At 42.7% G+C, this 15,570-nt stretch overlaps 1 protein-coding gene across 3 annotated transcripts in view; it reads left to right on the top strand.

Moving 5' to 3' along the window:
- The window catches only part of G3BP1 (G3BP stress granule assembly factor 1), a 38,112-nt gene extending 23,990 nt beyond the window's left edge, over positions 1-14,122 (top strand). For all 3 annotated transcript variants that reach the window (XM_045830249.1, XM_045830248.1, XM_045830250.1), the window contains 5 exons: positions 602-703; positions 2,565-2,676; positions 2,885-3,013; positions 3,308-3,417; positions 6,866-14,122. In XM_045830249.1, the coding sequence (XP_045686205.1) occupies positions 602-703; positions 2,565-2,676; positions 2,885-3,013; positions 3,308-3,417; positions 6,866-7,072 (660 nt within the window). In that variant the 3' untranslated portion in view covers positions 7,073-14,122. The remainder of the gene's footprint in view (positions 1-601; positions 704-2,564; positions 2,677-2,884; positions 3,014-3,307; positions 3,418-6,865) is intronic.
- The last annotated feature ends 1,448 nt before the right edge of the window (positions 14,123-15,570 follow it).

Below are 15,570 nucleotides of genomic sequence, written 5' to 3'. Positions count from 1 at the left end.
TGTGTGTGTGTGTGCACGTGCACGCGCGCATCTGACAGTTCATCCAGGTGCCTCTGTGGTAGGCATTGTTCTAGGTGTGGCAACTGTCTGTAAAGTGGGTAGGGTTCTTGGCCTCTCCTTTAGCTAATAAGTAAGTAAGTAGAAAAGAAACAGATTTTTTTAGCTGACAGGTAGAAAAGTAGTTGGCTGGATAGAGAATGGGTGAGTAGTAGTTGGGAGGTGGCTATTGTAGGGATTCTGGGGAGAGATCATGTATTTTGGGTTAGGGTCCTGGTAGTGGAGATTGGAAGGAAGATAATTAAGAGTTAAATAACAGGATTTAAAATAACAGTGATTTTTTTTATATGGATTGAAAGGTAGGTGTTTAAGGTAATTCTACAGTTGGTGTGACTGGATCAGTGTTCGTCCTGGATCGTAGCAGTCCTAAGGAATTTTAGTGCTGAATTTGACAGTGGGGGGAGGATGGAATGTCAGGATTATAAACTGTCCTGCCTATGAAAGTGCAAGGCATGTGTTATGTACAAGAAATCAGGAGCTCATAGCTTTTACGTTGTTCTGACATACGGTGTAATCAGCTGGTGTTGATGTTCTGTTACCTTAGACGTTTTCCTGGGCATCTGTGACCAGCAAGAACCTTCCACCCAGTGGAGCTGTTCCAGTTACTGGGATTCCACCTCATGTTGTTAAAGTCCCAGCTTCCCAGGTGAGAACTCAGTGAGCTTGTATTAAGACAAATTTACTTGTATTTTGAGTAATGAAGTTTCATAGAGGTTTAGACAATGTGGGAACTGTTGTGGGTAGGAGGGGTGGAGGCTGGTGGACCGGTCGGTCCCACATTGACATGCAGATAAACGAGGTGAAACAACTGGGGAGCGAGACAGACCGCACAACCCAGGGCCCCAGCATGGGGAAATAAAGCCTCAAAGCCTCTGACTGAAAACTCCTGTGGGGGTTGAGGCAGCAGCGGGAGAAACTCCCAGCCTCACAGGAGAGTTTGTTAGAGAGACCCACAGGGTCCTAGAACGGACACAAACCCACCCACATGGGAATCAGCACCAGAAGGGCCCAGTTTGCTTGTGGGAAGCGGGGGAAGGGACTGAAATCGGGCAGAGACTGGAGCAAATGCCATTGTTCCCTCTAGAACCCCTGCCCCACATACAGTGTCACAGTGCAGCGACCTGGGTTTCCCCGCCCTGGTGAACACGTAAGGCTCCGCCCCTCACTACGTGACAGGTGTGTCAAGATAAAAAAAATGGCCCAAATGAAAGAACAGATCAATGCTCCAGAAAAAATACAACTAAGCGACAGAGAGAGATAGCCAACCTATCAGATGCAGAGTTCAAAACACTGGTAATCAGGATGCTCACAGAATTGGTTGAATATGGTCGCAAAATAGAGGAAAAGGTGAAGACTATGAAAAGTGAAATAAAGGAAAATGTACAGGGAACCAACAGTGACGAGAAGGAAACCAAGACTCAAATCAATGGTTTGGAGCAGAAGGAAGAAGTAAACACTCAACCAGAACAGAATGAAGAAACAAGAATTCAGAAAGATGAGGAGAGGACTAGGAACCTCCAAGACAACTTTAAACATTGCAACATCCGGGTCATAGGGGTGCCAGAAGGAGAAGAGGAAGAGCAAGAAATTGAAAACTTACTTGAAAACACAATGAAGGAGAACTTCCCCAATCTGGCAAAGGGAATAAGACTTCCAGGAAGTCCAAGAAGCTCAGCCCCAAAGAAGCTGGACCTAAGGAAGCCACACCAAGGCACATCATAATTACATTATCCAAGAGTAAAGATAAGGACAGAATCTTAAAGGTAGCAAGAGAAAAGGAGACAGTTATCTACAAAGGAGTGTCCATCAGACTGTCAGCTGATTTCTCAAAAGAAACCTTGCAGGCAAGAAGGGCCTGGAAAGAAGTATTCCAAGTCATGAAAGGCAAGGACCTACAACCAAGATTGCTCTATCCAGCAAAGCTTTCATTTAGAATGGAAGGGTAGATAAAGTGCTTCTCAGATAAGGTCAAATTAAAGGAGTTTATCATCACCAAGCTTTTAATTTATGAAATGTTAAAGGGACTTATCTAAGAAAAAAGATATAAAATATGTATAGTAAAATGACAACAAACTCACAGTTATTAACAACCACACCTAAAAAACAAAAGCAAACTAAGCAAATACTAGAATAGGAACAGATTCACAGAAATGGAGATCACATGGAGGGTTATCAGTGGGGAGAGGCAGGAGGGAGAATGGAGGGAAAGGTACAGGGAATAAGAAGCATAAATGGTAGCTACAAAACAGATGGGGGGTGGTTAAGAATAGTATGGGAAATGGAGAAGCCAAAGACCTTACATGTACAACCCATGGACATGAAGTGGGGAGGGGGGAGGAATGTGGGAGGGAGGGGCTGTGCAGGGCGGAGGGGAATAAAGGGGAGAAAAAAATGAGACAACTGTAATAGCATAATCAATAAAATATATTTAAAAATATTAAAAACCACGAGAGAAAAGGAAGCTTGCTTGTTTTTTTTACACAAAAGTTAACTTACAAATTTTTCAGCCTCGCCCGGAGTCCAAGCCTGAATCTCAGGTTCCACCGCAGAGGCCTCAGCGGGATCAGAGGGTTCGAGAACAGCGGATAAATATTCCTCCCCAGAGGGGACCTAGACCACGTAAGAGCACAGAAGGGTGACTTCCTAGTTTGGGGGGTTTGGGGTGAGAACTTGTTTTTTGGCGGGGAGGTGCTTAATGCTTGCTTCCTTAAAAAAAATTGTGGGGTTGGTGGAATTACATGTATTTATGGTAAAAAGAAAGCAGTTGAATGGAATAGTCACTGAAAGGTGTCTTCATCTCTCATTTCTGTTTTTGTTCTGTCTTCAGTCCGTGAGGCTGGTGAGCAAGGTGACGTCGAGCCCCGGAGAACTGTGAGACACCCCGACAGTCACCAGCTCTTCATCGGCAATCTGCCTCATGACGTGGATAAGTCAGAGCTTAAAGATTTCTTTCAAAGTAGGTGCATGAGTTGTAAACACCAGGTTCATCTAATGCAGCACGCCCTGGTAGAACTAGAAGATGAGTCACACATGTAATCATTTAAACTGCCATTTCAACATGTGAAACTATATAAGGGACGGTATACATTTTTCTATACTCAGCTTTTAGAATCGTGTGTTTTTTACACATAATGCCAGTGACTGGCCATATTTCACGTGCTCTGTAGCCACGTCATATTGGGTAGTGTGCACGTCATCTTTCAAAGAACTGTCCCGGTGAGTTACTGGAGAATGTGTATTTCCCTTGCAGATTACGGGAATGTGGTGGAGCTGCGCATCAACAGTGGTGGGAAGTTACCCAACTTTGGCTTCGTTGTGTTCGATGATTCTGAGCCTGTTCAAAAGGTTCTTAGCAACAGGGTAAGCAGTGTCTTATGTTGATTTTTTTTTTTAAAAACCAAGCATGTGTGTTGGCTCTTTGCATCCACCTCCTTTGTGAAGCACAATTTATTCCAGCGTGTTTGGGCGACAGGTTCTGTCCCGTTTGGCCATCAGTATCAAAAGGACTGCCCGGGGGTTTAGAACAACAAAGTTCCTGCCCTAAATAACTTAGTTTTCGATGAGTGAATGGTGAGAAATAAATAACTAATAGTTACCAGCGCACTGAGATTTATGCAAATTCCATTTCTTGGTGATGGCTTCTGGTGTAGAACGTGGAATACAATGTTACCTTTAAGGTAATTTAAGAGCCTGTTTGCCCTGGGCGGTCTTGGTATAAAACTGCTGGCTGGGCTATAACTATCAGGGACTTCTTTTATTCTATACATTGTCTGGTGTTGGAGTCACCCAGCTTGGAGCCACTTCTACTAACAAAACTGTTGGTCTGATTACAGAGGGATTTGTAGAATCAGGCTCGTTTTACTGTGCAGTTCCTAAAGAACTCTTCCTTCTCTCACATCTTTCATTAGCAAATGGCACTTTTTGTAGCACTTGTAGTACAGAGGAACAGAGGGTTAAATAATTGTTAATTTACTGAGATTGGTGTGGGATCTTAAACTTCTCACTTTTAAAAAAATTTATGTAAAATTCACATAAAAATAGCCATCTTAATTTTATTTTTGATTTCTTTTTTAACCCTTACCAAAGGACATGCCCATTGACTTTTAGAGAGAGGGGAAGGGAGGGAGAGACGGGGAGAAAAACATTGATGTGAGAGAGAAACGTCGATCTGGTTCCCCAGACCGGGATAGGGTGTGCCTGGACCGGGAGCCGAACCCGCAACCTTGGCATGTGCCCTGACCAGGAATCAAACCCAAGACCTTTCAGTTTACTAAACTATGCTCCCACCAACTTAGCCACACTGGCCAGGGCTATTTACTTTTTTTTTAAAAAAGTGGTTTTGTTTCTTTTTAAACTTTTTCCCATTATCATTGATATTCTTTATTGTGAAGTATACAGTGCAGTGCTTAGACATTCTTATAACTTATGAGGCGGTCTCCCCGCCCCCCACGGAGAAGGCTAGAACAGTACAGTGGCGTCTGTTAACACTTGACTGTCTTACAGCCATTGCCTACCTCGTTACTCACATTCCCACCAGTAGTGAGCACCTTCCCCATTCAGCAGTCTCCCCATATCCTCACTACCCAGCCCCTGGCAACCACTAATCTGCTTCCAATCTCTGCAAATTAAAACTACACATTTTTAAAAGATTTATTTATTTATTTTTAGAGAGGGGGAGGGAGGGAAAGAGAGAGGGAGGGAAACATCCATGTGTGGTTACCTCTTGGATGCCCACTACCAGGGACCTAGCCCACAACCTAGTCATGTAGCCTGACGGGGAATTGAACCAGTGACCCTTTGGTTTGTAGGCTGGTGCTCAATCCGCTGGACCACACCAGCCAGGGCTAAAACTACACATTTTTAAAGCATGTAATAGAAATGCTGTAGATCATTATTTCCCAGAGGTTCTCCACAGTGTTTACAACTATACTGCAAAGTTTAATGTGGTCATAACATGGTGTGAGCCTTAATCTGCAGGCGTGCATTATCCAGAGTGCCAGTGAGGTGTGCACACTGAAGTCACTAGTTTTGTGAAGTGTCTCCTGCACAACACTGAGAAATGAGAGGACAGTGGCTTCTCTCACCCAAACCACAGCACACTGAACCCAGACATCTCCAGTGGGCTTTGTGGGTGGGCCCCTCAGGGAGCGTGCAGTGGGTGCAGTGGGTGCAGTGGCTGGCCAGCCTGTCTGGGGCAGCCTCGACTTCTTTGTGTCCTTACAGAGTGTGATACTGCCACTGGGCCAGAGGAGGTCAGACTTGATCATTGGCTTCTTAGTTAATTGTCCAAGATAAGGGGCTTGTTTCTTTTAAGGAATGTGGGTAAGCCGTGGTGTCTTTATCCATAAGAAGTGTTTGAGGTGAAGAAGTTCTCACAAGAGGGGCCGTGAGAACGGTCCCCATTCTCCGACACCTTCCCATTCGGGTCGCCTCTGCCCCCGGGGTGCCTCCTCAGCGATGTCCTCTGTCACGATGTTGAGCACATCCTCAGCCCCAGCCTCTCTCACCTTCATCTTTCAGGCTTTAATGCAATGTTATTTTTCCCGCTTAATCCAGAACATTGCCTGGAACAGCACTTCAAATTGCATGTGAAGTGATTTGTATAGTGTGCATAGACAAATATTTATATTATGTTAAATGTTAAATAAAATACATACATTTATAAATGTATAAATATATATTTCATCAGAATTTAAAATATAAATTAGAGTTCAAAAAAAGACTCTTCTACATGTACATTTCAGGTCACTCCTTTGTATTTTGGTAACTTTAAACGTAGCTTGATTTTTTTTTTCCTCTCTGTATTGTATTGGTGGGAGTCCCTTCGTCAACTCTTTGTGAGTGCAGAAGTAGCTTACACTAGCCTGGTGACCACGGTGTCTGCCATGCCGTAGCGTAGCAGAGCGGTTCAGAGCTTACGCCCCCCTCAGTCAGGATGGCCCAGTTTGCGCCCCTCTTCCATCGCTCACGGGTGTTGTGACCCTCGAGCTGAGTCCCTCACCTTCCCTGGCCCTGGTCTGCTAGTTGGTAAAGCAGGTATAACAACAGTCCTCAGAGGGTTGCTGTGACAATTAAATGAGATAATAAATGTGAAGCATATGGAGCACTTATCTGCATAGTAAGTACTGTTAGATACTGATTTTAAACAGTATTTCAGTTAGAAAACCAGTGAGTGCCAGTGAGGGGTGTACCGAGGTTGTCGGAGTCTGGAGTAATAACCCTTTTTTCCTACTCTGTTGGGCGAAAAAGGTGGCCAGTGACTTAGTGTGGTTGTATTTGTATCTTCTTTTTCTTTTCAATAAGATAATATTCTCTTTATTGTCTTCAGTATTTTTCAAGATTCTTTAAAGGCCAATAGCATTTTGTGAAAGTTAAATTTAGATGAAGTTAGTGATGCATTTGACATGTGTGTACTTTGTATAAACATGTACAGCACGAACTTTTCACATTAGGTGATGATGGGGTTTTATTCTGAGCCTTGCAGTCCATAGAGAAGGCGGCAGTTCTCATATTCTGTTTATGGAATTCTGTGGGAAAACAGTGTTTAATAAGTACAGTGGGGATTCCTTGTGTTGTTGTGCTGCTGAAATGGCCTTTTTGAACTAGCCCGCGTCCCCTGCACACCTGACCACCTTTCCATGTACTTGTTAATGGGGACATTACGTGTTCTGAGTTTGAGATGAAAATTGAACCCTGAGAGCGAAAGTGATTTATAAGCTGCTGGTTCTTTATATAATAGCCTTGTTTTAACTTTGATAGTTGGTAGCCCGTCAGCACTGTGTAAGTCTTCTCACCTTGACTCTTATAGCCCATCATGTTCAGAGGTGAGGTCCGTCTGAACGTGGAAGAGAAGAAGACTCGAGCCGCCCGGGAGGGGGACCGGCGAGACAACCGCCTGCGGGGACCCGGAGGCCCTCGAGGCGGGCTGGGCGGTGCAATGAGAGGCCCTCCGCGCGGAGGCATGGTGCAGAAGCCGGGATTCGGAGTGGGAAGGGCAATTGCTCCCAGGCAATGAATTGCTCTCTGCCGACGGTCACGCAGCAGTGCCAACGTCCACTCCTGCAGAACGGTGAATTTCTTCGACCGCCCTTTGGTGTCTTGCAGTATGACCCTGGTCTCTCATAAACTGCTTCAGTTTGTACAATTTTACTTTTCGTGTTAATGGTGTGTGTCCCCTCCCCTCGCCTCACCTTTCAGTCCTTCACTTCCAATTTTGTGGAATGATATTTTAGGAAAAATGGATTTTAAAAGAAGAAAAAAAAAAGACTGAATTTCCTTGCTTTACTTTGCATATATAGACTGGATTTTTATTTTTAACAGCCATTTCCCCAAAGTAATGTGTCTTGCTTATTACTGACATTTGGTATGTTTTATTCATTGGGATATTTCTTATTTTCTATGTGTTTCAAAGCCTTTGAGAAATACAAGATTTGATAAACATTTTGAAGGCAGGAAAAACCGAAATTGTTTCTTCTTAGGAGAGTCATGACTACCTTCTGCTGTGGAGAAACTGCCATTGGAAAAATTGACAATTTTGATTGTCTCTGGTGTGGTTAAAAACTGAATAAAAGGTGTTAGTGAAATTTTTTTCTTTTAATGTAAGATCACAAAATGATTCTAAAATCCACTGTTGATAAATGGAGATAGGTTTTAAATGTCTAGAATGCAACTGATAACACTTTTCTTTGAGTTGTTAGGTTTTTTGAAGTAGAGTTTTTTCTCATGTTTAATTTGTATTTGTAAAAACAAACAAAATACCAAAACCAGAATCTGAATAACACAAAACTAGAGCAAAACTGTTGTGCCTTCTATTTATCTTTGATTCCAGCCCTGGCAGTTGTTTTAAAGAAGACTAATTTAAAAAGTCTGGATCGGTTTCTGCCCCCAGGTTCAGAGTGTGTTGGGAACGGTAGAGTCCCTCTTTTCACTCTGTACATCTTCTGTTCACTTGTTATGCCTTATTCTGAAACTGAGTCTCAAACTGGAATGCCTTTGAGGACAGATGCTTCTGTAGAGGTCCGTTGACTTAAATAGTTTTGCATTTTATTTCGGCATCTTCAGAATTCTAATCAGCCCATAAGAAAGAATGCGATTTTAATATTGGACTTTGCTGATGTGCTTGAGTGTCTGCTAGTTGTTTTCCTTTAAATCATAGCCATATGGTAAATTTTCTATTTTGTTAATGGTTCTCTTTTATTGATGGGCATGCAGTGGGTGCTTTTTGGAAATGGCCAATTTTTATTAAAATATTTCTGGAAGAAAATTTAACCTGGCAGTATAGAGTAATGCTCGTTTTACATAGCGTGGTGTTTGTTGAGTGCTGTGTGTGAGGTGGGTGAAGGTTTTGTTTACACACTTGTGAAGCAAGCCTTTGTGTGATATCTTGTCATTGCTAATGGAAGGGCAATGAGGTTGTCAAATGTAACTTATTTATTTTCTTCACAGTGTTCATCTTTAGGGCTGCTGTCTGAGGGTAGTGTGAGTAGGCACAGGAGTGTTTATCTGTTACTGGGAAACTAGGCTTGCTGAAGGGTGTAGTCTTAAAATAAAATGAAATTTGATGTTATCAGTCCTCAGTACCATAAATATTTGAAAGTTGGCAGCATCTCTTTCATATAAAGAAACTTTATATAACTGAGTCACGTGGCTGTTTTGGGGGTCAGTTTAAACTGTTATTTGGTAACCACTCAATTTGGCCCAGGCCAGTGATAATTAAAAGAAATTTCAGCTTGTACTTCTGTAGCTTATATTAAGCTTGGGGTGGAAAGAAAAAAAAATACTTAGCCTGAGTTATTTTTGCAGTAAATATAAGGTCATATTATGGATAACCTAGAAATCATTTTTCACAAGTGAGTACTGAAGCATACATTTCAGAATGAGAGTTCTTCCTGCTCAGAGGGTTAGAGGCACTAACCAGACGCAGCGGTGCTCCGTTTGGGGCGGTTATCTCCTAGAGGACCTTGGAAATGTGTGAGATTACCGGGTGTGTGGCGGGGGACACTGCAGCTGTCGTTCAGTGGGTGGGGCCAGCGATGTCACGTGTTCTGTAAAAAACGAATCTACACAAAAACCTGGGTAGCCCTCCTGCGATGCATGGTGGGCGGGGCGGTGGGGACTGCAGCTGGAGTTGAAGACTCATTGCTTTGAAAGTAAATGAATCAGCAAATAGTTCTCTCTTCAGGAATTATAGTAACATCTCTTGTAAGTAATCTCGTTTTCCTTCATTTGTGCCAACTGTGTGGTTTTAAAAAATTTTGTAATAGAACTACAATAAAATACCTAATAAAATTGTTTTGGACGGGCGGCAGTATGCTAGATGCTGCTTGTAACTTGTTGCAGGGAGTTATTGCATGATCTCAGAAAACAAGTTTGCTTCAGTAATTTTGACTAATTAGAATTTGCGTGAGTGTGGAGTTTTGACTAGCATTGGACTTTTTTTATGAGTGTGATTTGGCACCATGGCTGACACTGTTAGAAACCCTGACGTCGTTGCTCACAGTTGTGCTGATGGAATAAACATGGTACCATAGAGGAGGTACATGTGGTCACACAGGTAGAAAGTTAAAGTAAAATAAAATAGATCAAGGCGAGATTATTCTGTGTGCAGCATCCGCTCATCACATTCAACCTTTCAGATTTTAAAATACAGTTTTTCATCTGTAAGAATGGCCCAGAGTATAGTTCTTTCCCACTGAGCTTAATGCCCTTCACCAGTTTACTTACCTTGCATCTGACTGGGCAAGATTGGTTTGGTTCAGTGTGCATCTTAGCCTTTTAAGACCTGTTGAAAATGAATACATCTGGCGACATAAAAAAATACTTTTCTTTTATGGTGAGGTTGGGCTTTACTTGTGTATTCCTGTGTTCTCAACTTTTTGAGCTATTGCTGGGAGCAGTAATAAATGGATAATCCCAAAACTGACTTTGAGTAGGTTACTGCCGTAGCGTTAGTTGAATTGCACTTGAGTTTTAGGTTGGAAAATTAATTTCCACCACTCTGTGAGCTAGGGAGTTTCCCCCAAAGCAATAGATAAAGAAGAAATGGCATCAGATCAGTTACAGGACTAGGTCCCCAAGCCATCCCTGCAGCAAGGAGCAGATTGGCCTCCCAAACGGATGCTTTTTCTCTAGAACCAATAGGCCTTCCTGTTTCCGTTTGAATGACGTTAATAGGACATGACCATGAAATTACTACAGTAAAGAGACCAGAGTCTATAAATCATTCTTAGCCAGGTTAGTTAGCATTTTTGTTCTCCGTGTCCTTTAGAGTAGTGATATAGCAAACATTGATTTTATTTTTTTAATAGGACTTCTTTTGACTTGCAGACTGTTTGGTAACACCCTAATAATGACTTTGTTCTTAGGTTATTTTCTTACCTGGATTAATAATACATTTAGTACAATCTTGAAATCCGATGTGGATGATAACTAGTTTTTGTTAGAACGTGACCCAGGTGAGTTTGTAGCAGTTGTGCTTCATGCTTACAGTTGCCGTCCTCTAGTCCTTTTCCTCCGTCCTTTCCTTTGTGAACAAGTTTATTTGAAAACCCTTGATGGTTTTAATGAGTTAGTGGGAAATGAGGCACTTTATAGAAAACATTTGTTAGAATCTATATGGAAATGATCTTTCTATGAGGTTTAAATTTGTAGACCATTGTTTATGCTGAGCGGCCTATTTCTTTTATGTAAATGGTTGCATTTGTCAAATCTACTGATCTAAAGATATCTTTTATATTGAAGTTGTATTTTTTTTTTGTTACTTAGAATCTCTGCAGGGGCTTCTCCTTTTAGTTCAGCAATTTTGAACCTTGTGCAAGAAGCGACTTCAACATTTATTTGAACATGAGGTTCTAGCTAACTGCCTAGTATACCAAAAAGGGGCATTGGACACTTAAGGTAGTCTTCCACAAATGTTTTAGAAATCTTAAGGAATACATTAGCAACCTAGCAGTGTCTTGTGTGGGATGAGGTTGTAGATTAAAGTTGCTGATCAAGTAATTGGCCATGCGGTTCTAGATAATTACGGAAGGATTTCTGGTTGTAAGGCAGTAAAACTTGGGACTTGTATTTGTGTGCTGTGGATATAAAAGTTCTGGGGACCATAGACAGGCTTGTGAACTCTTACTAGACTAAAGGAAAAATGGTGGCATATGTGAGATACAACTTTTATTTACATTCTTTTTAGTGAATCTGTACGTAGCTCAGGATGGTGCTGAACTTAGCCTGCGTGGTTCATGCTTCCATGAAATAGTCTCTCATCGTGGTCTGAATGAATGAAGAGCTGATTAGAGATGGCCTAAAGCCACTGTCCCATTTTAGTTTTGATTTTCGCTAGTGTATGGCGTAGAATCAAGGTTGTTTGCCTTTTGAGTATGTGACTTGTTTTGAAAACCTTGGACAGTTTACCTGATTTTCACTTGAACTTGGTAGTGGGTTTGTTTTGTTTTGTTTTTGTTTCTTAACAATAGTTCCCTGTGAGAAGACAATAGTATTAGAAGTCGGTTCCACTGTTAACTTCCATAGCATGTAACCTAGCCAACCACAGAAGTCCATACGTGTTCAGTACTTCGAAGTGTGGCCGGTGTCACAGATTCCCTAAGGGACTTGTGTCTGTCCAATGTGTCTTATTTTCTTAAAAAAAAAAGAAAAGAAAAAAGGAAATTAAGGGATGTGTACCAAAAATTCACTATTGAATTTCTTTAACAAGTTTTTTCGTTTGCTTGCTTGTTTTTTTTTTTGCCCCCACAAACCCACTTAATAGGAAGTTTGCTTATACTTTTGGTAGTAACTACAGGGACGATCATATTTCATTTAATCTGGATATAAGCAGTTTTAAATATTGTTATAATTAACCATTTTGGTTGCTGAAACTTTCCCCAAACTTTGATGTCACTATTTGATTTTAGGTTTGGCTTAAATTCTTAAATGTTTGTGTGATATATATACTAATTTGGCCCTTTTAAATGAAGACCTACCAAGAAGCTGGTATGAGGAAGTAGGGAGAAGAAAAGGACTTCCTTTCTTTAAAGATTCATTGCACACTTAAGTAAATTATGTAAAAGATACCTTGTTAAAAATAAATTCACATAGCTATGTACATGTTAGAAGTTGAAGAAGAGTGGGAGGTGGAACTTAGCTGATGGTTTTGGAATCACTTGTGATTTATATGGAAAAATCATAATTTTAAATGTGAAACAATAGAATGTTTCCTTAATCTCCATTCTGTTATTATCACAAGGGACAGGAGGCTCCTAGACTTCTTTGAATCATAGAAAGTCAGTGCTAGAAAGGACTAAAATGATTTGTACAACCCCTTCACTTTCCAAAAGATACAGGTGGCGCGGAGAATCTGCGTGTTAGTACGGAGTCCTAGATCGGCTTGTAAAAGTAACGTGAAGCGCCTTCAGAGAGATGCCTAGTCTGCCCGAGGTTCGGCCCCGGAAGCCCGAGCTGGTGAAGGTTGGGAGGTGGGGGAAGGAAGGAGCCACGTCTTACACGCTCACCCAGGGCCTTCGGCCTAGTCAGTTGGCACTCCTGGGTTTTCTCTGTCTCCTTAGAGCTCTCCATGCCCACCGCCACCAGGGCCCTTTGTCTAGGGATGCTGACAGCGCCCCCCAGGGACGGGTGTGCTACTAGCTGTCAGAGAGCTGTTGGGTATCCTAATGTGTTAATAGCTGAAACTCAGCTGTAATTTTCTCCTGAATCTGTCAGCATTTACATTCTGTACATTGTGGTGCTTTTTCCACCTTGTATTGTTATAACTGTAAGCTCCTAAGGGGCAGCCATCTGGTCTTAGGCATGTACCCTGCTCAGTGCCTGGCAGTGCCATGTAGTCTCAGGGTCCTAACCTTCCTTTCCAGTGATTTCTCCCATTCTTCGTGGAGGCGATGCTCCGGCCGTTCTGCACTACTTCTGGTTCCTCTCGTAAGCCAGCATTGCTGACTCCGTGGCTCCAAGTGCCTCTCTTCCCTGAAGATGGACTTGCACCTGCTTTGCCCCTGTGCAGATTCCTTGCCATCCAAGTCATTTTTTTGAAGACCCAGTTCAATAACTAATTTTTTTCCCCCTAAGAGAAAAGAGATTGCAACAGGAGTGGGGAACTCGATTTGGTGGTTGATGTGGCCAGAATTCGAAGTGAGGAACCAATCCATTCCCCTCCTCTTCCCTTTCACATTGTCCCTCCTGTCGGATAGTCTGTCCCAGTCTGGACTGCTAAGAAAACATGTGTTCCTGGGAGTACTTTATGCCTTCTCTTAGCTAAAAACTTCGACCCAGAGTTAGTGTGACCGGCATCTGTTCTACTACATGATGAGAATGCCGGCTCCTAGAGGACAAGGACCGAGGAGTTGACCCCTGGGCCCCACCGGAAGGCACGGGCCGTGCACAAGCGGCCCTACAGGGTGACTGCTGTGGTCGGGTGAATCAGTGTACTCTGGTTGTCACTTTCCCGAGGGGCGCATGCCTAGAGGTAGGGCCTAACCGAGTAGGTTTCGGCGCTGGGACACTTCATGGTGGTGAGAATTGTTGGGAAAGGGATGGGCAGAGGAGGGAGGAAGTCACCGGTCACTGGAGGCGCTCCTGTCCCCGGTCTGAGTGATGAGTCATTTCTTTCTGACGGCGCCCAGTGTGTCTTGGGGGGCTTGTGTCAGTGCGGGAGGATTTCGTGTGCCAATGTTTATTTCCTCTCACGGACCCACTCGGCCGTTCCTTCAGCTCATGCCATTGCCCACCCATGTCCAGGCCGCCTGCTCCCCTCTCCCCACTGCCCGCACCCAGTGTCCAGCTGAGTCCTGTCAGTCTACCTCAGCCATCTTTCACATCTCTCCTCCTCACCTGGGTGATTTCGGTGGCCTCTCAGCTTCCTTGACCCCTCCTCACCCCTGCCTTCTGTGTACCCAGTGCCAGACCCATCCCACTGCGACACGGCTCTGACTGCGCGTCCCGTGTGTGTGTCCTCTCTCCCTCCTAGACTGTAAGCTCCGACGGGCAGGATCTGTGTCTGAGACATCCTTGTATCTCCCGTAGTGCACATATCAATAAATACTTCCTGAATGAATGACATAAAGCCTTGTCTGAAGTGAAATGATGTCTTCCAGATTATACGTAGTTTTCTTTATAGGGGAATTGCAAAACATCAAAAGTTGTACGTATAAAGTTGGTTGAATAACAACAACTATGGATTAACCACAGAGAAAATTACAGAAAACTTTAATTTTTTTTCCATTGAATCAGCATGGATATGTGTGTATGGATGGTTCAATAAATATATTTTTATATACATGTATCACAGAAATTTTACATTCCATCTTCAAACTGCAGAAATAGGGTTTTTTTTTACAAGCCAAAAAATAACTGCCATAACTTTTATGACTTCATGCAAAAAAGGGAAGAGTAAGGGGCAAAGGGGAGTTGGTTAGTCCAGGTTAAGAGTCCCGTCAGAAGTAAAAATGTTACATTAAGGAAGCGATTGCTTAACACGCTGCTTAAGGTGGCAGCCAAACAAATCCTTAACTGCAGCATTAAGGCCATACCAAGTCTATACATATGTACAAAGATTTCCATATAAAAGACACACTGTCACATACTCTTCTGGGAAAGGATGAGGAGCTTCATGAGTAATTCTGACCCAGTTTTCCAGGCCAATTAATTAAGATTTCCCCAGGCTACTTCGAACTCTCTTTTACTTTGGCTAGCTGTCAGTTACTGCTCTGTGGGCTTGTGACTTGTGTAGGCTGTAACGCAGAAGTGTGCATGATCTTGAACCTCTTCCATTATAGGTGATCAAGCACTTCTTAGCTTCACGAGTTCTCCCTGCCCAGCCCAGCATACGTTTCACATCTCCCTAAAGTGCTGGAATCACAGAACTTGAACTTCCCGTTGTCTTACCTGTAACGGACTCCACAGCCAGTGCTGGCGTTGTGAGCCGCAGAGTTACAGGTTACCCTTCTGCTCTTTGGGGTTAAAAAACAACTTCTTGAATAGTTACAGTGAAATGAAGCAAAATGTGAAGTTTCAGGCAACATCCCCTGGAGCTCATGGAGGTTAACCTTGAATTTTCACCCCCTGTGTGTCATGACATTAAGTTGGCAGCTACCTTTTTGGAAAAAAAAAATGTAAAATCACTTGTAGAAGAATCATAGCATGGGATTTACTTTTCTGCCTAAACATCAAATCGGGTCACTTTGAAGACAACAGATAGGTCTTTTGTGCAAATATCCAAATGGATGAAGTGGGGACAACCTGGAGGGGGAGACCTTTGGAGGTGACAGCCTGTTAACGCAGAAGTCATTTACTTTGTCAAGGGGGGCTGAGATTTGAGATTGGGCGCTGGTTCTGTTGGTAGAAACTAGCATAAGAGGATAATCTTGGGTCAAAAATAAAGTGACTAAGTTTGTGATAAACAAAAGACCCTTCTCCCAGCGACTTGACTGAGCCTTTATTTGACAATGTAATTCATTTTGAATTGTTTTAAATCGCTCTAATACTGCTTTTCATTAATGCTGTTGTAGCTGT

This window comes from Phyllostomus hastatus, unplaced genomic scaffold (assembly GCF_019186645.2).
Source record: "Phyllostomus hastatus isolate PE091 unplaced genomic scaffold, TTU_PhHast_1.1 phas_contig_150, whole genome shotgun sequence".
In the NCBI taxonomy this organism is placed as follows: domain Eukaryota; kingdom Metazoa; phylum Chordata; class Mammalia; order Chiroptera; family Phyllostomidae; genus Phyllostomus; species Phyllostomus hastatus.
The sequence above is the reverse complement of the archived record's forward strand: the minus strand, read 5'-3'. Positions and strand labels throughout refer to the sequence as shown.